General features: G+C 41.5%; 1 protein-coding gene across 1 annotated transcript in view; it reads left to right on the top strand.

Annotated features, from left to right (window-relative positions):
* Positions 1 to 26,580, top strand: part of pde8a (phosphodiesterase 8A) — a 43,065-nt gene extending 16,485 nt beyond the window's left edge. Inside the window, exons 2-22 of the mRNA XM_034573168.1 lie at positions 4,949 to 5,005; positions 9,105 to 9,295; positions 10,595 to 10,651; positions 10,864 to 10,918; positions 11,184 to 11,272; positions 11,845 to 11,923; positions 12,279 to 12,419; positions 13,480 to 13,568; positions 13,661 to 13,712; positions 14,335 to 14,377; positions 15,384 to 15,461; positions 15,663 to 15,733; positions 17,293 to 17,457; positions 19,640 to 19,688; positions 19,830 to 19,965; positions 20,084 to 20,282; positions 21,295 to 21,512; positions 22,288 to 22,420; positions 23,715 to 23,879; positions 24,011 to 24,140; positions 24,439 to 26,580. Of these exons, the coding sequence (XP_034429059.1) occupies positions 4,949 to 5,005; positions 9,105 to 9,295; positions 10,595 to 10,651; positions 10,864 to 10,918; positions 11,184 to 11,272; positions 11,845 to 11,923; positions 12,279 to 12,419; positions 13,480 to 13,568; positions 13,661 to 13,712; positions 14,335 to 14,377; positions 15,384 to 15,461; positions 15,663 to 15,733; positions 17,293 to 17,457; positions 19,640 to 19,688; positions 19,830 to 19,965; positions 20,084 to 20,282; positions 21,295 to 21,512; positions 22,288 to 22,420; positions 23,715 to 23,879; positions 24,011 to 24,140; positions 24,439 to 24,545 (2,304 nt within the window). The 3' untranslated portion in view covers positions 24,546 to 26,580. The remainder of the gene's footprint in view (positions 1 to 4,948; positions 5,006 to 9,104; positions 9,296 to 10,594; positions 10,652 to 10,863; positions 10,919 to 11,183; positions 11,273 to 11,844; positions 11,924 to 12,278; positions 12,420 to 13,479; positions 13,569 to 13,660; positions 13,713 to 14,334; positions 14,378 to 15,383; positions 15,462 to 15,662; positions 15,734 to 17,292; positions 17,458 to 19,639; positions 19,689 to 19,829; positions 19,966 to 20,083; positions 20,283 to 21,294; positions 21,513 to 22,287; positions 22,421 to 23,714; positions 23,880 to 24,010; positions 24,141 to 24,438) is intronic.

Below are 26,580 nucleotides of genomic sequence, written 5' to 3' on the forward strand. Positions count from 1 at the left end.
GACACAGATATGTTGTGCATCAGATAAAACATGCACATAACAAACTTAATGTAACAAGGGCAGAGCGTTGATGTGTGTGAGCCTCCGCATTTAGATGAATGAGTTACTGTTGATTTCTGTCGTTGGGGATTAATCCCGTTCTCTCTCTCTGTGTGTGTGTGTGTGTGTGTGTGTGTGTGTGTGTGTGTGTGTGTGTGTGTGTGTGTGTGTGTGTGTGTGTGTGTGTGTGTGTGTGTGTGTGTGTGTGTGTGTGTGTGTGTGTGTGTGTGTGTGTGTGTGTGTGTGTGTGAGTGAGAGAGATTCTTACAGCACCTACAGTAATGATTTGTTATTTTATAGACCAGTTAAATAAATTATAGTTTCTGACCCTAACAAAGAACTTCTTTTGATTATATGTAAAAGTAAGTAGTGTTATGAAATCCCTGTTGAGATATTACTCAAATAAATAAATAGAATAGAAAATACCAACGCATTAGGCTCTGAATTCTAACACATAATCATCACTTTGTCACTTTTCCATTATATCCTTTACACTGGGCCCGGTAAGGAAGAGAGTTCGAAGATTAGGTAATAATGATGCACCTGATTCACCCCAAAAAAACCAAACTCATAATATGTGGAGCTTTTTAAAAGAAGAAAGTGTGTATGTCTAACAGTTAGAGGTGTTTGCCAGACTGGTCATTGATTTTGTCGGCGTTAGAAGCAGTCGCAGGTTTGAAACCCCATTGTTATCGATGATGGCCTCGGTGCAGATCTATGGGCAGCGAATGTAAGTGGCCACACATGAAAGTGAGTTATTCTCTTTGAGGTAACACACACAGCATGGGCAGCAAGCGCTGCGATCTGTGAGGCCCCAGCGTGTGGCCAGGCTGATGTGTCACTGTGCCATTTAGCCCGTCACTTAGCTCAGTGTGTGTGAGAGTTTAGAGTCTGTCCGTCTTCCTGTCTGTACCTCCGGCCGTCTGTCTGGTACATAATGTGCATCCGCACCTGTGGATGGGACGGCTGCCCCTTAATCAGACCTAATGAAGAACATTGATTCATCTCCATTTGATTCCCACTTTTAGACGGAAACACACACATGCACACACGTACATAAACACACACACGACACCAACTAGTTGTGAGAAGAACACTTTGGCTTCTTCTCAGGAAGAAATGCTCACCGTGGCTCATGTTGCTGTCGCGTTATCAGCTCTACATCTCTCAATATTCTCCTTGAGCGCATGTGGAGAAGTTTTACAGTAGGAATAAAGTGATGTTGGGGAGCTGAAGCAGACGTAGGATCCGAGAACGGGAGGAAGGGAGAGCGCACGTCAGCCGGAGAGCTGTGTCAAAGTGAGTGATGTGGTGGATTGTTGTTGATGGGGGCAGCCGTGCACGTTTTCCTAAGAAGCACGGGCAGGGCAGGCATCCCAAGATTCCCTGCATCCTGGTCCCAGCTCTGGGGTGGAGGAAGCTGTTTACTCTTTCTATCTCTCTCTGCTGACGTCGGCGCACCGAACAATGTCATCCAATTTCCTGTTTTTCACTTTAGTGGAAAGCCACTCTCCCAGTGTACATGGTGTAGTGTGTGTGCGTGTTTGTGCCGATGAGTGTGAGACAGAAAAGCTGGTGGGCTGGAGAAGGAGAGGAGGAGGAGGAGATCTATAGGGCCGGATACACTGGAAGCAGGATACAGGGTCAGAGGCAACTCCGCTATGTAAATACATTGGGTGTATTGACTGCAGACTGTCCTGGACCCGATTTGAGACGACTGTAGACACCTGGAAGACACATGGAAGAAATGTGTCCTCGAGAGTTTGAAGTTGTCGGCCCGGAAACTGTCACTTCATGTCGGGAGATTGATTTCTGAGGTTATTTTAGGAAATGATGCTCAAACTTTTGATGTAAGATTCCTCCATAACAGCAACATACTAAGTGTCAAACAAGCAGCTCCTGGTCCCTCAGACCCTGAAGGCCGGTTTATAGTCACCATTCTGTCACAGGCTTATGGATGCTCGCGCCAGAAATTACATCATAGCGTCTTTCGCATCGAGCACGAGGGCTCCAGACATTTTGTAACCTAACGATTAACAGTATTGTGTTATACTGAGAGGTGTTTATATTATTTACTCCACCCGGTAGATTGAATGGTTCGGACAACACAATTTAGCAGCACCACAAACTCCATCCTCTGAAATTAACATGAAGTTGAATCAGTGTAAATCCATTTACAAACTGTAACACAGTAACCTTCATGAAGGTTTTAATTCATTGGAGGAATGTTTCACTATTTTTAGCTCAGTGTTCCTAATAAACTGACACTGGAGTTAAATTAATGACGTAGGGCCAAAAATTACATCAAGATGACCAGTCGATAAGAATAATAATAATACAAAATAATACTATTAATATTATTGTTATGATCCTTATTTCACGGCATTCACCTCCGACCTCTACGCAAAGTGTCTGCACTGCGTGAACCTGTCGTCTGATTAACAAGTGGCCCTGTGCTCGTAGAAGGAGACAGAGAGAGATCCCAGTGTGACTGGTACAACACGGCAGCGTAGAGCAAGAGGGCGGGATGCAGATTACAGGCACACACACACACACACACACACACACACACACACCCTGTCCGTGCTGCCCGCCTGCCTGGCCTACATGCTCACTCACTTCCCCTGCTTTGTTTGCCTCTGGTTCAGTGCCAGCGTGATGTTTGTGGGATGCAAATGCTTGGCTGAGTGATTCATTGCAGTGTGTGCATGCGCGTACTGTACAAGAAGAGTAAGTTGCCCAAAGAGGCTGGCACACTGGTTCAGCACTGGGTGTGTGTGTGGCTATTTGAGTTACACAATCTCAGCTGCAGTTGCATTGGTTGTGTCAGTGTCAGTTAGAGAGGGAGGTCTCTGTGGATGGATTCCGTGCTGTAGGCCTCAGCGAGCTGCCATTGCTCTGCGGCCCAACTCCATACGGCAAGACCCTGACCTCCGCTAGTTCAGCAGCACGTGGCTTCACAGTGGAAACAGCATTTTAAAAAAATATATATATATATATGTGATATTTACCCAGCAGTCGTCTATAGAAGAGAGAATGTTTTGTTTCCCTGCCACAGGAAAATAAACGGGGTGGTTTGACTCCCGATTCAAAATTCATAAAGCTCAATTATTTGTTCTGGCACATGTGGTCAAAGTAACTGAAATCAAATTTGACAACAGAAAAAAAAACTAGGCCCTGTTGAGTCTTGGAAGAGCATATGTTAGTCCCTACTATATACTGTAGCCACACACACACACACACACACACACACACACACACACACACACACACACACACACACACACACAAACACATGCTTACTGTCTCTCCAGTGCACATGAGCCTATCATGCGACCAGGTCCTCGTGTCTGGGGAAGATCAGATGATCACAGAGCATCAGCTTGTAGCCATCCTGATGCCATACCCCTTGTTTGCGGACGACTACAACAAACGGCCTAGTGTCATGATGACGTCAATTTGGCCGCGGCGGAGGGCTAATCAGCTTTTTTCTTTTCCCCCCCCCCCCTTTGTTTTTTCTATGGAGCTTTTAAAAGGCTTACAATTTAGCAAGAAGTGATTTACTCCTGCCTGGCACGCTCTGAAATTCCTCTCTGTATTCCTCCTCACATGTGTAGATTGTTTACGGAGAAGAGGAATTCTAGAGGGATGGCGGTCCGCAAGGGGCTTGGTTGCTATGGTTACTAACCCCTGAGCTGGGTTGCATTTAGCAGGAAGGAAGCTAAATTATTTGCAGACAGAGAAGAGTAAGCTCATGTAGGGAAAGTGTAATCAGCCGAAAACCTGTCCACTACTGTGTGGCTGAATTAGACATCAGAAGGTTAAATCACGTGGGTTTGTTTTTTGCTGCTCGATTGTATATTATATAATCTGATTGTGATTATTTGAAAGCATTACTGTAATGTTTTAAGCTGATAAAGGTTTGATCGGATTTTAATTCCTTTTTTCTTCTTCTGTGTAGTTTGTAAATTTGTTCCTGGGAAATAAAACAATATCAGTAATTGTTAAATAATTTTCACAGTATAATTTTCATCATAAGTGATATAACAAAATACCAACATATTTCAATATAAGCACAGTTAGGTGGTTGCGGTTTGTCAAGGTTCTTCAACTAAAAAATAATGTGACACTCATCTAACCCTTGCATCATTTATTAGTTGATTCCAGTTGTATTATTAATCTGGAACGGTGAAATAATACATAGTATGTATGTCGATAAAGTTCTTAATGGACTTCTTAGTGGAGTACAAAATATAATGTTTTACTCTTGAATGTTGTGGAGTTGACTTGTTGGAGTACTGCAGTTCTACTCTTCTTTTTACTCATCATGTCCTTCATCAGCGTGGTGGCGTTTGTTAATTTTCTGAGGGTTGCTTATAAACTTCATTTTAAACTGATGACACGTTTCAGAAAACAATGTATTTACCTCAGTTTGGGGTTTCAGGCACTCCAGATGTGAAACATGGTTGAATACAGTGGATCTGTCTGTGCACTGACAGTATTTCTTACATGGCAGGAGCCCTCTAAACCCCTGGAGTCTGTTCAGATTTCTCTGATAGGAGGTTTTCACGGTTTGTTCATGAGAAGTCACTCCGGGGTCGAACTGATGCTTAGCACGAGTAGCATCACTATCATACTGTGCAGTGAACCAGGGATTTAATATATAACAAGAGAGCTATTTCCTTATTTGGTGATGTGGCCATTTCTTGTTCAATTAAAACAATATGGTCCTAAAAATCTGTTGTTCTGTTGTCACTTTCCTCAAGTGTGCTGGCAGAAGCATTGTCAACAAAACACTAGGGGTTAAAAACCCAAGGGTTCAAATAAACACTATGAAGTAAGTGATAAAATGTCATGTTCATGAAATTTGCTTTGTTCTAATCCTCCTTTTCTTCTTCTTATCTTTCAGACCACATTAACAGAGGTGCAATTTGGACCAATGAAGTTATTTAAAGACCCACTTCAGGTATCGTAAAACAATGCCGAGCATCTGACCGACTGGTGCCAATGAGACTTTTTCCACAGAACCGCAGAAGTGCTGCGGTGAAATGTTTATGTCCGTATCATTGAAGGGCTTTTAGCTGAGCCTCGGCGCTAAACTCGGTGTGACTGTCAATATTTGGTGGCATTTTTTTCGCATTAGCGTTTCAAAACGTCACCTCCTTTTGTTTGCAGTTAGAACTAATCTTGAATTTCTCAGAGATACCACACCTAGCACAGAGATTAAAGGGGGAAAAGGGCTTCATGCAAACATTCAAAGAAAAGGAGAAAAAAAAAAAACTGTTAATGGACGCATTGTGTGCGATGCAGCCTTGGGTTGTCAAGGCAACAAGGCCAAACATTTATGACCGAGAACATACCATAATGAACAATGCACGTTATGGAAGAAGTGCACAGAGGATCCATGGACCAGTTTCGTCACTGCAAATAGGACATTCTCTGACGTTCAATGGCTCATTATACAGTTTGGTACTGTGCTCGTTCCTCTGGCATCCGCTGCTGCTGCTGCTGCTGCTGCTGCTGCTGTGAGAACGTGGAGTCTTTGAAAAGTGAATTTTAAAAAGTATTTTGAGTATGTGCAACAATTTGGTTTCATCTCGTTTCCCAGGGTTCCCTTACTGCAAATTAATCTTTTTTTTATTATTATTTCCAAGCAAAAATACGAAGCATTTGCTGGTTTCAGCTTCTCTAATGTGAGGATTTGCTGAACACTTTAGTTGCTTGGTTTGTTTTCAGACGTCTGGTTCTACAACAAAGACGCTGTCTTTTATTCTGAGAGATTCTGATCAGCATTTTGTATTTTAACGTTATTTTACAGATGACACAATCAATAATGAAAATTGATAACTCCGCCAAGAAGTTTGTGTTTTCATCTGTCTTTGTTTGTGTGTAATTTAGCAGTATTACACAAAAAACTCTGGACAGATTACCACGAAACTTGTGTTACACTTTTCGTTTGAAAACACAAAGTCTGCCCCGGACACGCCTGCCGTCCACAATACTCCTGAGTTTTAAAGCCCCTAAAAATGGAGAAGTTTGGAAATGCTGCCAGCTCCATTTTAGTTTGACGGGCAGAAACAGATTTATGAAAATTATGACAGACAGTTTTATTGCGTTTTCCGATGTGTTGGTATGGACGGGGTTTAAAACTGATTCAGAGCCAAAAAGCTTGTGTGGACAAACGTTGTTTTAGTTTTAAAACACTGTTTTCAAACGTATGGATGAACCCTTGGTGGAATGATGTGGTAAATCAGGGAAGAACCCATTCAATTTGGTGCAGATCCAAATCAGGGGGCGGATCCAGGAATTTATTTCCTCCAATGTCACAGGGAGTAACTCATGGATCTAGATTTCAAAAATCTGGTTTTCCGGGTTTGGTAATTTAAGAAAACTTCTATCCCTTGGTGGAGGTATGCGCTCCTTTTAAATACAATTCTTAGTTTTACCTGTGTCCCTAAAATACCTTTTTTATTCAAATATAACCACAGAAACTGCTATAGTTAGTATAACACTAATGATATATGGTGAGAGACTCTGAGAAAAGTAATGTTTCAGACGTCCTGTAATTTAATGCCACATATAATAAGCGCAGAGAGTGGACTTTATTGTCTGATGCGCTCCAGTGTGACCACAGTAGGAAAACGAGGTAGAGATATGCCCTTCCTGTTTTTGTCACTCACAGCTGATCCTGTCATGCCCTCCTCCGCTCTGCTCCTCCTCTCTTCTCGTGGCTCACAGGATCTGGCCGGGCCTTCTCTGTTTTCAACAATGATGTTTTCTAGACAGAACAATCACACACTGCCAAAAAACGCTCACTACCCCCCTTCCAACTAGGTTTTTTTTTCCTCCTGTAAACTTTGCCTCTGTCGTCTGCACTTAGAAAACATATTATCTCAAATCTACTTCTATGTTTTGTCTGTTGCAGCTGGATGTGTTTTTAATTGAGTGATGGCGATCTGTCCAGTCTGAGCCCCGGCATCTGTAAAGACCTTATCTCAGCCTATATTTCCCAGTTCCTCCAGCTCCGCGGGAATGTTGACTTTTCTACCAACATCCCGATGTGGAATTCTGATCTAATTCCCTGTGCGTAGCGAACATAGCTGCAGGTCTCACCTGTGATGTATTTATGACCCGGACACTTATTGCAGCTTGTAGGGAAAATGTTGGAATATGGTTTGCATGAGTAAGACCCCTCTCTCATAAATCCACAGCAACCATCAGAATGAATCAATCCTCTCTATTCCCTGATTGTGCCGAGGACAGTGGCTCTAGTTTTCTCAAGTTTACAGGTGTGATGCAAACTTTAAACTGCGGAACAACCTTTTTCTTCTTTACGTTCATTCTGCCTCCTGCCAACATCGGGAGATGACGTCTGTTTGAGGGTGACTCATGAATCTGCTCTTAGTGCAGCACAGCTCTTGGAGGTGGGCCTAAATCTCTGGTCCAGCATTTACGCAAGTGAGGGGTTATATGAAAGTGTGCTGGCAGAGAGAAAGAGAGGGAGAGCGTGCTTTGCTCTCAATGGCTGGTTTGATGGCAGGAGCAGCACTTTCTACCACAGACTGGTGGGAGGGGCCCCAGCCAGTCAAGGCCACCTCACCTAATTGTGTCATAGATCATGGCTGCGGACAATAAAATCCGCGCCACGCCCCGTGTGCGAGCCGAGCCTGATCAATCAGGGCCTGTCCACTGGAGCCCTGAGGTCACAGTGGAGCCCACGCTGCGGGCGGATTAGTACGACAGGCGCAAATGAGAACGAATGAACAGATGACGTGCTGACAACTCCAAGCTTCACCCAGCAAATCCAAGTCATGTTTTCCTGTTGCTCTCTTTTGTCTTTTACTCATTTTATAGCCCAGAGTGGAGGCTCATCATTTCTGTTTGGCTATACCAGTGTCACTAATCAGGTTACAGCAACGTATCGGGCTCATAGTTCTCGTATGTTGTACAGAAACATATTTCCAGAAACGATGAGTAATCAGAAGTTGTACAAGTGAACATAGACACACAGGCAGCTGATGTTTCTCCTCTCATCCAAAAGCCTGAAACTTTTTCTAGAAACACATGATGTGTGCTTATATACAACTTCTGAAGAAAGCATGACCTGGATGACAGAGTCTCCACAGATACAAACAATGAGTCCTTATATACATGCAGGTTTTACCACTGACACATTATATAAAGGAACATTAATCACATCAACAATTTTTTTAAATCTGTTCATATGTTTTTAAAGTCGTCCATCAAGCAGAAATGTCAAAAAGTGGTTAGTTCCTCTGTTTATCTAATTTTAAATTGGGTGTGGCTTTGTTTTGTTTTGTCAGTTTCCCAAATCAGATTACAGCTACACATCAGCCTCATAGTTCTCATATTTTGTACAGAAAATATTCTCCTGCAAACCCAACCATGAGTCATAAATTCATAATTTCAATCATTTCTCTGGCAGGTAAAATTTTGATGTTCAAAAAATCTTAAGAAATACAAAACTATTGTACATCTACAAGGGGCTTTGCAGGTTTTGCCCCTGCAACAATCATGTAATTAGTGCAACGGTTTGTGGATGAATCAGTTAATTCTACAAAAATAACATTAACTGCATTTACATTTTAATCTTTCTTTAACCACAAACCACAAATATCAAAATTGATTTCCATTTGGAATTTGCTGGTTCTTCTGTGTATATCATATGAGTTAGATTTCACTTTGGATTCCGGGAAATGCTGATGGCTTTTTTTCATATTTAGATTGGATTGGATTGGTTTTATTCTTGTGGCAGATCAGCGTATTTTTGCCTTAGTCGCGCAATGGAAGTACATTTAAAATCTAACACAAGTATTAAAATACATAACACATAACTTCAGTTTGTTCTAGCATTTGTTTTCAGTGTGTTTTGTCCACTTCGATATTGTGGCTCTTGGTAAAGAGCTTTTTAACTAATATTTAGATGAGTAACTTATCAGAAGTAACAGGAGTTAGACATTGGAAGAGGACATTTAAAATAAATATCTGCTGATATAGACTGATATATACGTATATGTGTGCTTGTCCACTTCTTGTCTTTGCAGGTACTTTTAGTTTTTGCCAAAGAGGACAGTCAGAGTAATGGCTTCTGCTGGGCGTGTGAGAAGGCGAACTTCAGGTGCAGCATGGCGCGAACACCCGAGTCGGCTCTTGAATGCTTCTTGGAGAAGCATCATGACCTTGTCATCATTGACCACAGACATTCCAGACACTTTGACGCTGAAGCACTATGCCGGTAAGTGACTTCTCTCACCATCAATGTACTCGCACTTCAAGTTGTACCTCTGGAATGAAGTAGTGTAGAGGTTTACAAGTGTTTGTGTCCAATTAAATATAGTTCATATGGCTGAAATGTACTGTCAGTGTTCAGCTGGGAGGTCAGTGTGGTCAAGTTTCATGCTACAAACCTGGATGAGCCGAAGCTGAACGCTGCTACCTTTGTCCATAAAGTTTAACTAATGATTTCAGGGATTTTACTACATTAACGATGTCATTAGAGCAATATATCACTTTTAGCTTTGTTATCCACTAACATTACTTTTAACTATTTGAACTATTCTATCTATTAATGTTACTTTTTACTATTTTGAATTTCATCCATTAAACTTTACTCTTACTTTACAAACTACTTGAGTGAGATAGTTAAACTATTTCAACTATTGTATCTACTAATATTACTATTTGTAATATATGCATTTGTCCACTAGGATTATTTGTAACTATTTTAACAAATGATCACTTGCATTCTAACTATTTAATATTGATATATTGCCTTTAACTATCTATCTGTGCAGCTGACTCAAAACTTGGATATATTTATTTAATGAAATTTTCATTTTTTAGAATGAGTTGAACTACTCCACTGTCTTTTTATGGAGCTCCTGGCGGCTGCGTCTCTAAGTGCCCCTGGTTTGGAGTCACTAATGTAGCGGACACAGTTAAATTGAATTTAAATTCTGGTAGAGACTGTTATTAAAGGCTGATGACATAATCCAAACCAGATGATCTCGATAGGACTGATTATAGCCCTGCTTTTCATGCGTTTCATTATATCTGGAAACACGTGTGATTATGACTCTCCGTGGGGCTAAATGGCCGCCTCACTTCGGGCTCCCTCGCTCCCATTGCAAAGTCACGTCAATGAGAAACGAGCGGTGCCTGCCCATACCAACTCTATCTTTAGCGTCTGCCCAAACCAAAAACACATTTACAAACATTCATTCGCCCTGCCCAGTGCGTATGTTAACCCCATTCATTTTTGGCCAATCCATATGTTCAATGTACACGCACAAGCTCGGATGGGGAACTAAAGGCCCCTTTATGACCACTGGCTGGGGAAAACCACAGGCGGATGAGTGGCCCTGTACACAGCATTCTTTCAGAGGTCTAGGCCTCCTCACAGAGCTGCACCACTGGGCTCTGCCTGCCTGGGAGAATCGGAGCGTGAAAAACTGAAAAATACATTGATTTTGATGCTATGGGCTTTTCCACCAGTCCGCTCACTGGCTAAAAGGCTCCCTCTGTTTACATTCAGGTCAATTAGAGCGGTCAACTCTTCAGAAAACACTGTGATAGTCGCCGTTGTGAAAAGGTATGTGCAAATCGCTGCCCCCCCCCCACATCTCTGCCTTTTTCTTGTCTTTTTTAAAGTAGCTTAAGGGTTGGGAGTATTGTTAGAATTTAAATGCATGACTAAGAGGTCTGCAGGCCTGCAGCATGTCATATGGTGTAACCCGCTGATGTTCTCCAAACAAGCATTAGTCATGTCAGTGTTTGGGTGCTAACATGTTTTCTCTTTTTAAGGCCAGACAGAGAAGAAGCCTCTGTGATGCCCCTGATCAATGCTGGCTTTAATAGGGTGAGAAACATTGTGTGCGTGTGCGTGTGCGTGCGCGCGTGTGTGTGTGTATCCTGCGTTCCTGCGTACATTTTATTCTCTCCTGACTATCACCACAAAAAGTAACGTAGGACACCAGATTTCCTCAGGAGACCGTTGCATTGGCCATGTTACTCATTGTGTTAGAATATGTTAACCTATCCTGTCATGGCACTGATTTGAAAATGGGGTTTGGTTGAGTCTTTGATTGACCCCGGGTTGTTTGGTTCTGCCCTCTGACCCTCAGAGATATGTGGAGAATGCCAATATGATGGCCTGCTACAACGAGCTGCTACAGCTGGAGCACGGAGAGGTGCGGGCGCAGTTCAAACTGAGGTGAGTTGTGCTGTATCAGTGATACTGCCTGTTGTAAATCTCAGTAACTTTATTTAGGAAGTACTAGTGCAGTGTCCGTTCTCTGCATGGGGCTGTTTGCTTGGCCTGTGGTGATGCTGGTTGCAGTTTTCTTTCTGAAAATGACCTGCAGTAATTGAGCTATACAGCTAATAAAGAGCGGTTGCGAGACTGAGTCCGCAAAACCCTGACGCTTCGCCACCACTGCTGCACAAAGACCCGATTCAGCTGTTTATTCAAAGTTCAATGGAGCTCGACTCAGTACGCAAACCCAGAGCTGGAGAATCAGTTGTTAATGTTATTAATATTGTGTGAGTCACATGTCACAAATCACACTAAATACGACCCTGCACTTCCTTGGGCCCTTACACATAAAAATACACACGCCAAGTGCAAAGCTGATAAGATGAACAGTTCTTGAGAAGCCACAGACAGACAGGGACTTCTGGAATTGTTAGATGGAGATATATATATATACTGTATGTAAATAAATAGATGCTGGACACTGTTGCAAAGTTTAATTCTGTTTTCTGTTCTCTCTCCACATGTACAAGGGCTGGAAATGCTATTTTCACAGCTCTAGAACAAAGCCAGGAGGCCATAGAGATCACTTCTGAAGATCAAGTAATTCAAGTAGGTTTCTAACAGATTTTGATACTTCTTGTAGAGTTTATTGTAGTGTACAGTTATCCCCCCCCCCCTCCCTCTGTTCATTCATGTCTTGTGACCCCAGATCTCAAGTATTGATAGTTTCGGTCTCCGTCCCTCTGAATGGCTCCTTTTGTTAAATCCCCGGTAGCTTGTCTTTATCATGTTATGTTTTCATGTAAAAATGAAATGTGCTAAAAATGTATCCGCTTCTTTGAAAACAGTTTCTTGGTCGGCAAGAGGTCATCGGCTTAACTGTGTCTGAACTCTTGAGTGTGGATTTTCTCAACAGCAGATCACCCATCAGTGCCTGAACTCTCTCTTTGCCTCTCCTCCACAGTACGTGAACCCTGCCTACGAGTCCATAATGGGCTACCAACAAGGCGAGCTAATAGGGAAGGAAATTATAGAAGTGCCTAAAAGTGAGAAGAATAAGCCTGATCTCCTTGAAACAATAAACTCCTGCATACGGAAAGGAAAGGTAATAAACATTCATTAAATCATCTCATACAGGTAATTATATGATTAAGAACTTGAACTCAAAAAGCCCAATACCTCTACAAAGGCCCAACAGTCCCCTTATGAACCGCATTTTAAATTCTGGATTTAGATTTGGATCTCCACCAAATTGCACACATGTAAATATCAATCCCCTAAACATGTTTAAGTTTTTTCATCAAGATACATTGATTATTCTTTGAGGAATCAAAGAAAATGTTGCAAAACACATTCTTGCCATGTTAAATAAAGTAAAAAAACCTCCTGGATCTGCCCCCTTATCCAGATCTGCACTAAAATTGAATGGGTTCTTTCCCAGACCCCTGCGCATCCTTCCGCCCGGTTATGTGCTGATCTGTCCAGTAGTTTTTGTATAATCCTGCTAACGATCAGACGGATCCTGAGGAAAACAGAACCTCCTTGGCGGAGATAATAAAAGATCTCCTTACAAACACAATCTGGACAAATAACAGAGATGTCTCTGTAGTCTATCGCTTCACAATCAGATCAGTCTTGTAAGCATGGTAGAAAATTGCTCCTGCCTTTGTGACTGTGCCTGCATGCAAGCACGTGCATCCATGTGTGCTGTCAGTCTGCACCAGCGGCCGTCCGGCAGCTCTGTTTCATGTGAATGAGAACAGCGGTTGATGGCTGCGCTGTAATCTTACTACACAGAGAGCGAAGGTCAGTCCCAGTCGGTTGAACAGCAGGAAGGTTCTTTTTAAGCTGCCACAGCAGTCTGTAGGGGGGGGGGGGACATGAAACAAGTGCGCCGGACTCCAGGAGCGCTCCCCCTTCCCATTGAAGCCGTTTGGTGCTCGATGAAACACTCAGCGTCTGACCTGCACCACAAACACTGCCACGCTCCAGCCAGTCCACTGTGATTTGTGAATATGTGCCTTACAAAATAAAGTTTGATTTGCTGCGTCCACAGACACCTTTAGGACAATTTAAGATCTTTTATTTAGTCGATTTTTATAAATATGTTCCTGATCTTTACATGATGTTTCCTCCCCTGGGGTTCTGTCTTGTTCTTGTTGCAGGAGTGGCAGGGGATTTATTATGCCAAAAAGAAGAATGGAGACAGCATTCAACAAAATGTGAAGATCACACCTGTAATTGGACAGGGAGGGTGAGTGACAGTAAAGTACTGAGGAACTCTTTTGGTTGTTTGAATCCCTTTATTTTGTCATGATTACTAATAAGCTTCTCTGTTTTTCACAGAAAAATCAGACACTATGTGTCTTTCAACAGGCCTTTAAATGATAATAATAAGGTGAGACATGTTTTCCATTTTATGCTGATAAAATGGAATAATGGCTCTGTTCTGACCTGGTCCTGAGCGATCCCATCACAAGTGAACAGCTTTAAGTTTGTCTGTTCACAAAATGCGTCTCTTTATGCAAATAAATACAGAGGTCATTTCTGTTCATGAAATCCAAATGATGTTGTTATTAGTCAGTTTCACGATACAGATGTGTCCGTTGTGAGTGTAAGAAGGAGAGATAGAGATGGGAGAGGCTCAGCAACTCTATGCACGTAGCTTTAAGATGAACTAAGACTTTACAGGAATTGTCAATACTCTGTTCCTGCAGTTTCAGGACCACATTTCTAGGACCTCAGTTTTAGGATGGTATCATATGTTATGAACTTTGGAGTTACTAGATCTTAACCAGACGTTCGAATGGTTGGAGAGAGGGAAGATATATTGTATTGTTGGGTGTCCACAGATAATTCTATGTCTGGACACTGAGAAAAGTTAAAATGTATTTATTAAGAAACTATAGTGATGGGATCACTCAGGTCTGATGTTAACACCAGTTCTCGATGGAGTCGTTGAGTGAAAGGAGCTTTCTGGCCTGAATATATGAATTTGCTTTTCCTCTCTATTCACACAGAGTGAAAAACCCGGTGAACGTGTGCAGGCAGAGTCTCAAACAGGTAAGATCCAACCTGAAAGTCACTTTCAAACATTGTTTTTGGTTAATAAAACTGTATTAACAGCTTTATTTTACTTGTCTCTGGCCTGTCAAAGTGACTGGTGTTTTATTTGGTTTGATTTCTTTATTTAATTTGTCTCTATATTGCAAGTCTTAAGTTTATTTTATTACATTTTAAAGCACACTCAGAAATTGAAAGGAAAACAGAAATAACCCTGTTTCTGTCATTTTGAACTGAAATGTACAGACTGTCCAAAGCTGTGTGCTTCCTCAGATGAAGAAATAATAAGAAAAGTTTCATGGCTTTATATTAATCCCTTATAACAGTAAATCCCCTTCAAATCAAATCACACACTCGGAATTAGTTGTCTTGGTCGGATGTCATATGTGATCTAAAGTCTAAATTAAGGCAGAGAAAGTCAAGAAAATTAACATTGACTTATAATCCACAAAAGATTATTTGTTCCTCATGCTGCACGAATGGTCTTGAGGCTTAACACTTATTATTATGGAATCGGTTGAGATAAAGAAAAGAAAATGAGAGCAAAACACCTGCATTATGCTTTAAATGCCCAAGAAAGATCTAGATAATAGAAATGAAATAGATAGATTTAAATTACTGCTCCCATTCCTCCAAGTACAAGAGTATTTCCAGTCATCCGTTGGGTGTGCAGGATGTTTAATATGAATACGTTTAATCAAATTACTATATTTCACTTTGTTTGTAAGGTTGTAGTCTCACTGTTGCACCTTTTTGTATTTTGTCAATTACTGCAATGTCACTGGCTTCAAACCTCAAAACAGAACATGTGTGAAAGCACCATGTTCAAAAAGGAGAGTAAAAGTGATCAAAAACAGACGGCTGTATTCTGGTCGGCCTGTTTAAGGGATCTCATCCTCCTGCCAAGGATATTGAGATGGGGGGGGGCCAATGTCAGCCGGGTCACTAAACTTGAACTGTGTTTGTGTTTTGTGTGTGTTAATGGAAGTCGTTTTCTTCTCCCCAGACATCCAATCCAGTAAGCACAAAGACAGGAGGAAAGGCTCTCTGGACGTCAGATCCACAACGTCTCGGGGGAGCGATGGTGAGAGTGAGGGGAGATAGATGATGTTAAGTCTGGGTGTTTCTTTCCAGTTTGTGAAACCATCCCAGTAGTCTGTTTGCGTTAAGTGTTGATTGGAGAAACACACACACACACACACGAACACACGAACAAACTCTTTGGAAAGTAAAGGCTTAATTTGTTGTTGTCAAAGTTTGAGTTTATAACACGTCTTGTTTTCAGGGAGCTCACAGCGAAGGCACTCCTCAATGGCCCGCATCCACTCCATGACTATAGAAGCTCCCATCACCAAGGTTGGTTCATCTCCTTCCATATCATCCCTCCCAGCCTCCATCATATGATCAGCTCTTTGTACTGATGTTCTGTGTCTCATGACCAAACTCTTGGGTTATAAAGCTGCCACAATCGCCATGAGCTCTTCTTGTACAGCTACGAGTGCGGAGTCTCAGGCCACGCAGACCATGTCCAGAGGAGATCGGCTGATAAAACGCCACATTTCATGCAACAAGACAGGAAAGCATGCTGCACCAGAATGACCTGCTGTTTCACTGGTTAAATGCAGTCTGCAGCGTGGATAGTCGGAAACAGAGAAAGTCCCCAGGGATGGGTCATATGACACACTGCAGTTCCTCTGTTCTATCATTTGACTGTGTAGTCAGTCCCTGTAGGCGTCATCCTCTCTAGAATAAAGCACTGATAGAACTGCTGGTACTGTTTGTGTGGAAATGAGTTACATAGAACTTGTGTTCTTGCAAATGTTTGATGACCTCGCCATAGGTGCCCGTTGTTAATACTACCAAGTTCACATGTTGGAACATAAACATGCTTTACTTTACTTTAGAGAAATATTTTAAGACAAAAAATATAGTTTTATTTTAGAGACACAGAGTACTTAATATGCTTTTATCTCCGTTAATGCTACTGCCACTTCATTTCAAGAAATCATTTGAAAGTTTGGATATATTGTTATATCTTGCTGAAAGTTGGTGCTGTCAATATAAAAGCTAAGCACGGGAAATGTGGGGGAAAACACTGACTTATCCAATGGTAAGAAACTTCAAACCAACACATTTTAATGCTCAACAATGACCACATTCTATCTCATATTTTAAGTTGTACAAAAATGAAAGTGTTAAAACTACAATTCGTGGTTTTAAAATATTTTCGGGACTATTTCTTATCCAGGAACAGTAATTTCCTGAGGGTCTGTGGCGGTGACATCACATTGAAAAACCATGGATTAAACTTGTTTGTAAATTATTGAGGATATTCTGATAGATTTCCACTTCCTCTCGTCATTTGAAGCCAGAGTCTGTGCAGTAATGATGGTGATATACAGCCTTGGAATCAAGGTCCTGTCGATACATGTTCATGACCAATCGTGAGTTAGTCTCAGCTGTCGATCATAACATTTTACCCTGTGTGTATAACATCAAATACATAATTAAAACCAAACGTATTAGAGACATGAACACTTGAACAAACATCAGTGTGATGCCAAGAATGACAGAAACCATCTTTGAGAAAAATATTTTTTCAACTTCTACTTTGACTTTTTAGTTGGTTCCTTGTCCCATCCACTAACACGGAGGAGGCAGGGTTTATGACCCATACTTCAGCCAGCCACCAGGGGGCAATCAAGATGGTTTGGCTTCATTTTTGGGGAGCTGACCTATCATCCATCTTTATATACAGTCTATTGTTGCCGCCCATTTCCAGTTTTCATTACTAAGCTAACGGCCTCTTCACTGGTTCAGTAAATGCTTCACCCTTATGTGCTGAGTTTACATCACTTGTTTTTTTTAAAGTGCAAATAAATATTAAGATCCCTTGTTTTTTTTTCATCTTCAAGGTAATCAACATCATCAATGCAGCGCAGGAAAGCAGCCCCATGCCCGTAGCAGAAGCCTTGGATCGAGTACTGGAGATCCTGAGGACCACTGAGCTCTACTCCCCGCAGTTCGGCGCCAAGGATGAAGACCCCCATACGAATGACCTCGTGGGCGGGCTGATGACGGTAAGCGGCGGGTCCCTGAGGGCGCAAGGGTCCTTGGCTGGGTCTGAAACACCCAAACAGCTTCCTGAATCGACTCCCGTGTGATAACTCGCATGGGAGTGTTTGCAGGGTGATAACACGAGGGTCTGCGTGAATACCCGTGAAAGAAAAACGGAGATGCTGTAATGTGCGTATCTTTTTAGTGAGGATTTTTTCGGAGGGAGAGAGCGAGACAGAGAGGGATTAACAGACAGCAATGGTGAAGTAGAGAAGTAGAAAGAGTGCCAAGTTGGCAGTCTTGGCAACGACCCCAAAGGAAGTGTTAGATTGTCCTTTGTGCTCCTGTAGGCTGGAGAGGAAAACCCACCCCGCCCTCCCTGTCTCCCCCCCCTCTCCCCCCCTCTCTCCCCCCCTCACCCTGCACACACTCACACTCGCATGAACCTCTTCCTCTCGGCTCTGCACGCCTGGAAACATCCTGTTCTTTGGATCAGATGAATAAGCATGGCTTCACTTATACATGCGCTCTCTGGAGACACAGAGGTGTCACATGTAATTCTAGTGGTAAAGGCTGATGAAACGGGAAAACCATGAGGTTTGCTTTTGGGGTTAGAGGATTATTTATGTACGATCAAGTTGGTTTATGAGGTGCCTGGTTGCATTTGTTATTTCTTGGCTCGTGGTGTGAGGTGTGCGAGGCCTGAACTCAGAAGAGCCAGTCGACGCTAGGAGAGGAGCTGTCATCTTTCTGGGGAGAAAATCTTAAAATAGCCAGTGTGTACAGAGGCAGCGCCATCATGAGACAATGCTCGGGTCAAAGATGAGCCAGTCTGCTCTTCCTTTTTCACTTGAGAGGTAAACATTTCACTGGCTCGCAACACACACCCATGTGCCGCTAACGCCCAAAATACATATGGCTGCATGATATGGGCCTGTCAGTAGCTTAGCTGACGAGTGGCAAAAATGTTTGAGAGAAGTGGAGGGTTCAACCCTCACAATGTTTTCCATGTTTTTAGGCTTCTAACATTTTATTTACAGAGACAGATTTATGCTACATACCTGCTAACATGCTCACAGTGACAAAAGCTAGTTATATGCTAACATGCTCACAGTAAAGAAAGCTAGTTATATGCTAGCATGCTTGTGGTTGACAAAAGCTAGTTATAGTATTTGCTTATTAGCACTAAATACTCAGTATTAGCTCAATCAGCCTCAGTTTCCAGTTAGCATGAAATTAGCTTGCAGGTATTTCGTATTGGACAAGTTCACGGATAATGATAATGGCACGAGAAAAAGGCCTAAGGTCACTGAGGTCATTGATTCAGCCTATGAGGAGCATTCAATTATAAATGTGATTTAATGCCATATTAAGATATTTCAAAACCACAATTGCCTCATGGTGGCGCTAGAGAAAGAACCGTCCTACGAGGATCATGACATTGCTAGCCAAAGTGCTAGTGTGGCTAAATACCCTATAGTCCATTACTATCCCATTTCTTTATATGCTGTTAAATACGACTGATAGCACTGAGAATTGTTGTTTAACTACTGGGGATTTGAGATGCCCAGAGACAAATGACATTTAAGATGATCTGACATATGTGCCTCTATTCTGGAGTCATTTATGACTCATCTATTACAGTTCATAAATATGGTTCTGTTGTGGGGAAACGAAATGTGGTGTCAACAAAGCCACCAAAATATTGCCACATCACGAATAAAAGGAACTTTTCTTTTTTATTCATACTGTTGTGATTTGTTCCGCTCTTGCCTCTGTCAAAACGCATTTCCTTGTGTAACTTGGTCAAAATGCACTGATGCATTCAGAGAGATCTATAATCCAATTCATATTTTTAAAACCCAGGTCTTAATTGCTGTTTTTGATGGGAAAATCATTACAAAGTAAGCTTTCGAGATTCCAGTTATAGCTTTTGGGACGTCATTGATCCCCAGAAGTCCAAATTAAAATGTTTAAAAAGTGAACTTAAAGTAATGTTTTATTAAGTACTTCTCTGGTGGAATTCCCCCCTGACTTGTGGCTAAATCTGAGTTTGTTTGTAGTTTAAAGTTTAGGTCCGTGCTCCTACAACCAACATGTGTCTGTTCGAAAAGGATAAATGATGAATTAATGAACTGAATGTGTTTTTTTACACTCGCTTCCTCCGTCCCTTACTGTTTTTTTTTCTTTCTTTTATGTTCACAGGATGGTTTACGCAGACTGTCAGGAAACGAATACATACTTTCCACAAAACGTAAGTTTACATAAAGCATGATGATATGAATTGCTCTGTTTTTTTTCTCCTTGTATAATTCATCCAGAGTCAGGGAACAACTATTTGTTCACTTCCCCCTCTTATGTGAACGCCTCCTCTTGTCTCTTCCTTTGCTCACAGATGCCCACCATATCCCCAGCCAGCTGACAACTCTTCTGTCCATAAATGACATCCCCCCTCGTATCGCCAAAACCATGGAGATTGAGGACTCTTGGGACTTTGACGTCTTCAACTTGGAGGCCGCAACCATGAAACGGTGAGGCAACAACACAGTTACGGCCAGACCAGAGGGACTGTGTCGAATTGTATTTAGCATGGAAGGAGAGCTTGGTATGAGAGTTTATATTAAACTACTGTGCTGGATCCTCCCGCAGGCCTTTGACCTACTTGGGCCTGAAGATCTTCTCCCGCTTTGGGGTCTGTGAATTCCTAAACTGCCCTGAGGCAACTCTGCGCTCCTGGCTACAATTGATTGAAGCTAACTACCACTCCAGTAACTCCTACCACAACTCCAGTCATGCAGCTGATGTCCTGCACGCAACAGCCTATTTCCTCTGCAAGGAGAGGGTCAAGGTAAAGTATTAATCTCTTTTTTATAATTATTGTTCTAACAACATGTTTGCTGGTCCTTCAGGTTTTGGGTTTCCAGGATATTTTGTGGTCATAATTCACTTTTATTCCTGAATTTGTATTCACTAAACCTTTGATTAATTATTGAGAAAATAGTCAAGAAATGACTCCACAATATTAATAATTGTTGCTGCTTTATTGCCCATTATTAGCTTTTATCAGAGCGTTTTTTAAAAAGTAGCTTAGCTGATATATGGGTTAGTAAGTGGCAGTGAACATTTTGAGGGTCCAAACACATACAGTATGTTGATTTTCTATCTATATCTACGAAGCGTGGCTCCCTGCTCAGTCTTGACTGTCAGGTGTCCTGTCATAGTCGACTTTATCCTGAGAGTCGTGGTCTTTTCCCCAAGTGTGTCAGTGGCTCAACAAGCAGTTGAGGGCCTGCACATGCTAAGCTGATTACCAAACTGTCTATTTCTGATCTCAGTGGAGGGATCTTTCATTGGCCTAGCCAGCGAACTGTGAAGTTACATTACCCAAGGTTAATGGATCCCTGAAACTCTGCAGACAGTTGCGAGAGATAATTCGAATTATTAATAATTTTTTATGATCTTTATTTATTTATTTTTGTTTCCTTTGCTAATATTTTGGTACTTTTTACACCCCTGTGACACATGTAATGAAAAACTATCCAGTGAGCAATAAATTACCGAATAAATGATCATGATGCCTACAATTGCAATTACAAATCTTTTTGCTCTCTATGCAAGTTTTTTGCAGTGTAAATGTATAATGCTAACAGACGGTGACATGTACACATTTATTATCAGCCAATTGAATTAGTTCCATATTTTTGGAAATCTGCATCTGTTGCAAATGCAGCTAAAATAAGAAAAAAAAATTGATTAACGTATTATTTAATCACAACTCTCTTTCACAAGATAGAGCTACTACTTCTTCTTCCCCAACATCCTCACTGTCTCACTGTTTTTCATGTCATCCGCACCTACAGCAAAGTTTGGATCCCATTGACGAGGTGGCTGCCCTGATCGCTGCTACCGTGCACGATGTGGACCACCCGGGCCGCACCAACAGCTTCCTGTGCAACGCGGGGAGCGAGCTCGCCATCCTCTACAATGACACAGCTGTGTTAGAGAGCCACCATGCAGCACTGGCCTTCCAGATCACCACGAGAGACGATAAGTGCAACATCTTCAAGAACATTGAAAGGTGGGAGATTTGTGACGCCTGGACAGTTGTCATTTTCTGTTATCTGCTCAACTGAAGATCACATGATCACCAAAGAGAGAACAGAGTCAAATTTATCTGTAAAGTAGGTGAAAGCAGTTCTAGTGTGTGGCTTCAAGTCTGAAATAAATATTATTGTATATATGTATATATTTGAAGTTAGTATTTAAACCAATAGTCTCCAGAGTTTCTTCAAAATGACTTTTTTTTGTTAAACCTACAAAGTTTACAAACACATTCAACAGATTGAAAGTTTTGTTTAGCTTTATCTGTTGCCTCAGTGTAGCTGAATAATGCTATTATTGTTATTAATAATAATAATTACAATTGTTATCAAAATTGTTTTGCCTAATCAGTTTTCTTACTAATCATTGCAGCTCCATATTCTATTTGGAATCTGTTTAAAGTATTGCAATTGTTATGATAAATAGTTTATGATACAGACAGCACGTGAAGTACAACTGTGTGTGTGTGTTGTGTGTTTGTGTGTGTGTTGACAGCGGCTGGGTAGTAATGTGATTTGAGTCCCAAAGCAGAAAAGCTCACATGTGCTGGTCCCCTCAGAGGGGGAAGGTGAACAAAGCTTCCATTCATCGCTACTGTCATGGCAGTCAGAGGAGGAAAACTGTTCACACGGGTTTCTGTGCTATTTACCACTCTGTCATCTCTCTGTTCCCTCTTTCTTCTCTTCTCTCTCTCCTGCCTTTACCCCCTTCTCTCATCTGATGTCTGTCAATCTCTCTCTCTCTCTCTTTAGGAATGAATATCGAACACTACGACAGGCCATCATTGACATGGTGCTCGCCACGGAGATGACTAAACATTTTGAACATGTTAACAAATTTGTGAACAGCATCAACAAGCCACTGGCTGCTCTGGAGGAGAACGGGGTGAGATTTCAAATTAAATGAAAATTCAACTGTTTTAAATGTTTCTACCTGTGTAGAAATAGTATTTCCAATTTTTTGCAAACAGATCAGTGTTGAGTCAGAGCAGGAAGGACACACGGGAGCATTCAGATAATTCATATAAACACATTTATACAAACATTGTCTTGTCATAGTGTCACGTGCTGTTGAAGAATCACACTTACTTCAACAGTACACATGCAACAATAGTGTTAGAGCTCTGGAGATGGGGATACCGGTGCAGGGGACTTGTGGCCTGTTGTTGCCTGGGCACAAATATCTTTGCAGGGAGAGAATTTTACAACCTGGTAACATCTTTCTCATCTCTGTGAGGAATGCTCAACACAGACATTTAAGATTGCTCTTGCCCCTTAAAGGCAGGAATAATACAAATAAATGACCCGATGATGATTTATCCCTAAGTTCTTATATTGAATGAAATCACTGCCTAAAAACTTTCCCCTGAATGTGTTTGATATAAGGTCAATAAAAGAAGGTACAAGCTTTGATAAAGAGTTTTAGCTATTTTTGTCACATATCTGGTGTAATTGTGTATTTAACTTTGCGGCTTGAAGGAATAAAACTGATACCTCAGACATGTTGGCACATAGAACCTTTCTTCTGTCCTTCTTACAACATAGGATTAGGACCATATTGAAGTTTGTTTTTTTATGAAAAAAAAGGAAATAACCATCAAGGAGACTGTTTTATGCTGTTTTAAGTCTTGATAGTTAAGATAATGTGATTCTGATGAGTCAAAAGATAAAGTATTTTGTTGATTGTGAAACCTATAATAAGGTTTAACTTAACAAGATGCTCCACTTTCCTGTTTTTTAACGCAGGCGACAGGCTGATCAGATGATTTTCTTCCTCTAAGATGACACGTAGCCTAAAATTATTTATTTGAAATGTCAGATTTTCTTTTACACTTAAAGTGTCTCTTATACTCCGACGTACCCTCTGCACTTCTGTCTTACATCATTGTTGGTGAATTTGATCTGGAAACATACAGTAGCCTGCAAATCATGTGACTGCATGAAGCATGCTCTGCTCTTTTACATGTGTAACTAATATCTATCACACACTGAATACAGACTCTCCTTTGACATTAAGAAAACTAAGACATTATCTGATGCCAGTGGCAAGCTTTCCCCCCCCCCATTTGGGTTCATGCACAGACACGCTCAGTTATTTTTAAACCTATTCAGCTGCTTTTTGCGATAAAGAGCCGTCTATTGCAACTAATAAGCGGAACTTTACTTCTCTTTTTTTTTAGGGAAACAGCGATGAGGAATCTGTCAAAGGCGTTCTGACGACTCCTGAGAATCGCATCCTTGTCAAGCGGATGCTGATCAAGTGTGCGGACATCTCCAATCCATGCAGGCCTCAGGAGCTCTGCATAGAGTGGGCTGGACGCATCTCAGAGGAGTATTTTGCACAGGTACGGAGAAAAAACCTAGTTGCTTGTGGTGAGAGGAGAAAGACCAAGCAGCTTCACTGTGTTTCTTTGTCATTTATTCTTGCATGTATTACTGTGCGTGATGATCACTCGTGCCTTCATCTCTGCTACAGACGGACGAAGAGAAGAGACAAGGTTTACCAGTGGTTATGCCAGTGTTTGACCGAAACACCTGTAGCATCCCGAAGTCCCAGATTTCCTTCATAGACTACTTCATTACGGACATGTTCGATGCATGGGACGGTAAGACCACACAGCAGAGACACCTACAGTGCAAAAACAATTATTAGTTTTTATTTCATCCATTTTTTAAAGAGGATATGTTATTACGCATTTTAAAGAGAGACCTTTGACTTTTTTAACCACACCACATCCTTCCATCGGGTTTTCGTGGTCATGCACTCAGTAGATTTTGTGGAATCCTGCTAACTAACCAACCAATAAACAAACACAGACGAAAAACGTAAAGTCCTTGGAAAATTTTAAAAACAAGTGACAAATCTCATATAGTGCTTCAACTTTTTATATTTTTTTTCCTCAGCTTTTGCAGACCTCCCCAATCTTATGCAGCACTTGGACAACAATTTCAAGTACTGGAAAGGCCTGGACGAGAGAAAGCTGCACAGCCTACGACCGCCTCCAGAGTAGGCACAGCAGTGTTCAGCCCTGGGACGCTGCGGTCCGGGGCAGCCGTCCTCTCTCCTGCTGGGGCTTCTCTCCCCCTGCCAGCCCAGCCAGCCAAAAGGGCCTCCTCGCCTTCACTCTCCTGCTTCTGTAGCACGCCAAGCGTCCACACGTTCGTCGATGCAGAAAAACCACAGAAGGACTTCCTGACAGGCAGTTGCAGCAGTAAACGTTGCTGGCTTTACGGCCCTGTCAGATGAGAACTGTGACAAACAGACACGGACACAAACGGCATCCTTATGAACTTCTTGTGCCTCTCAGGCATTCGCAGTGTAGCTGTTCAAGAGACATAACTGAGAGAGGGTCCTTTATAGGCCTTTTGGCAAAGCATCCGTCCCCCTAATCACCATGTGGGCTCTCCTGTTTGCCTGTGAAGTTGCTGTTAAGTAAAAACTGCTTGTTTAAGAAGAAGAAGGGGGGAGCGGATGGAAGCGTGGTCTGGATATTGTGTCCAGTCCTTGTCAGGCCATATCATCACATTTGATCTCATCCCTGTGCTCGCAGCAAGGCAGGACTGCTCCTTCTGCCCCTGGAGGTCACACCATGAAAGAACACTCCAATGCTTGTTTTGGGCAATATTTTCACGTGTCCTTCAGAAACACATCTAAGTTGACATGTAGCTGTCATCACAGACATATGGGGGGGATGCTTTCTTTCTGGGTCAGGGAGTGGATCTTAACTTTAGGCCACTGCTGAGAGACGAAAACCTCAACATCATGATCATAGGTAACTAATTACAGATGATTTGGTATGTTAATTTTTCGTAGATGTTCCATATTTTCTATGTTAAAATTCATAAATGAATTAGTTGATAAATAAATAAGAACAAAAAATGAATTTAAAAAAGAGAAAGAGAAGCCAAAGCTGATGAAGACAAATACTACTATAACTCTCAACAATTTACAATTATTATTCATATGAAGCATTACCATATTAAACATTTTATTTTCTTATCAAAAGTACAGTACCAGTTTGAATGAACACTTTTGTATTGCACTGTAAACAATATTAGAAATGTCTACGTCTCAGTGATTTGTCCAGGGATGGGATGTTGCATTGGAGAATAAGCTGTTATTGTTGATCATCAAGAGTTTGTGTTTGTGTGTGTGTGTGTGTGTGTGTGTGAGTGTGTGTGTGGGGGGGGAGTGTGTGTTTGGGCTGTAGGTGCGTGGGTGCATTCATTGTTGCAACAATCCCTTACTCTTGGTTTAATGCTGTAAACCGCTTGACATTTGACAACAGCAGAAATATGTGAAAACATTTTGGACTTGAAAATTTTTTCTCCCAGAAATTTTTGTATCTGGTTTATCCTACTGAAAAGACTGCCTTATTTTATACAATATTTATACAGTACATCCCACTGTGCAACTGCAACGGACATCTGGAGTTTTTATTATAACGTAGTCAGAAGGTTATGTTCAAGTAAATCTCAATATTTTTATAGACAATGAATTTTACACTGGATTTGCAGCAAATGAGATCAGCCACTCTAGCTATCTGAGTACCTGTGAATTGGATGGCCACACAGCATGTATACAGAGAACTGAATGGTTACGAAGGATGTGGATCGCAGAGTTGTCTATCACTGTCTTTAAGCAGTCTCCTGGAGGCCAGCTTGCATTGATTTTTGATCAAACATCATTCTACTTTGGCCACTTGTCCAACGCCCTTATGCACAAACCCAGGGAACAGCTTTTTGTTCAAGGTTGGTTTCAGATTAGGATACTAATATATGTTAAAGATTGTTGCTTATTAAGAATATGTCCTCTTTAAACAGTATATAAATGCCATAACAGCTAAGAAAATGGTGGTTAATAAGCTGTATTGACCATGGTTATCTTTGTTTCTCTCTTATGACAGAATTGTACACGCGATCAGGGGATTTGTTTGTTCCTTCTGATTCACATCTTGGTCTGAAGGCACGGAAAAAATTAGAAACTATTCAATGAAAAATAAAAATAATGTCAATTATAAGTTTGCTGTCTATTTCCTGCAACAA

Source organism: Hippoglossus hippoglossus, chromosome 3 (genome assembly GCF_009819705.1).
Source record: "Hippoglossus hippoglossus isolate fHipHip1 chromosome 3, fHipHip1.pri, whole genome shotgun sequence".
Classification (NCBI taxonomy): domain Eukaryota; kingdom Metazoa; phylum Chordata; class Actinopteri; order Pleuronectiformes; family Pleuronectidae; genus Hippoglossus; species Hippoglossus hippoglossus.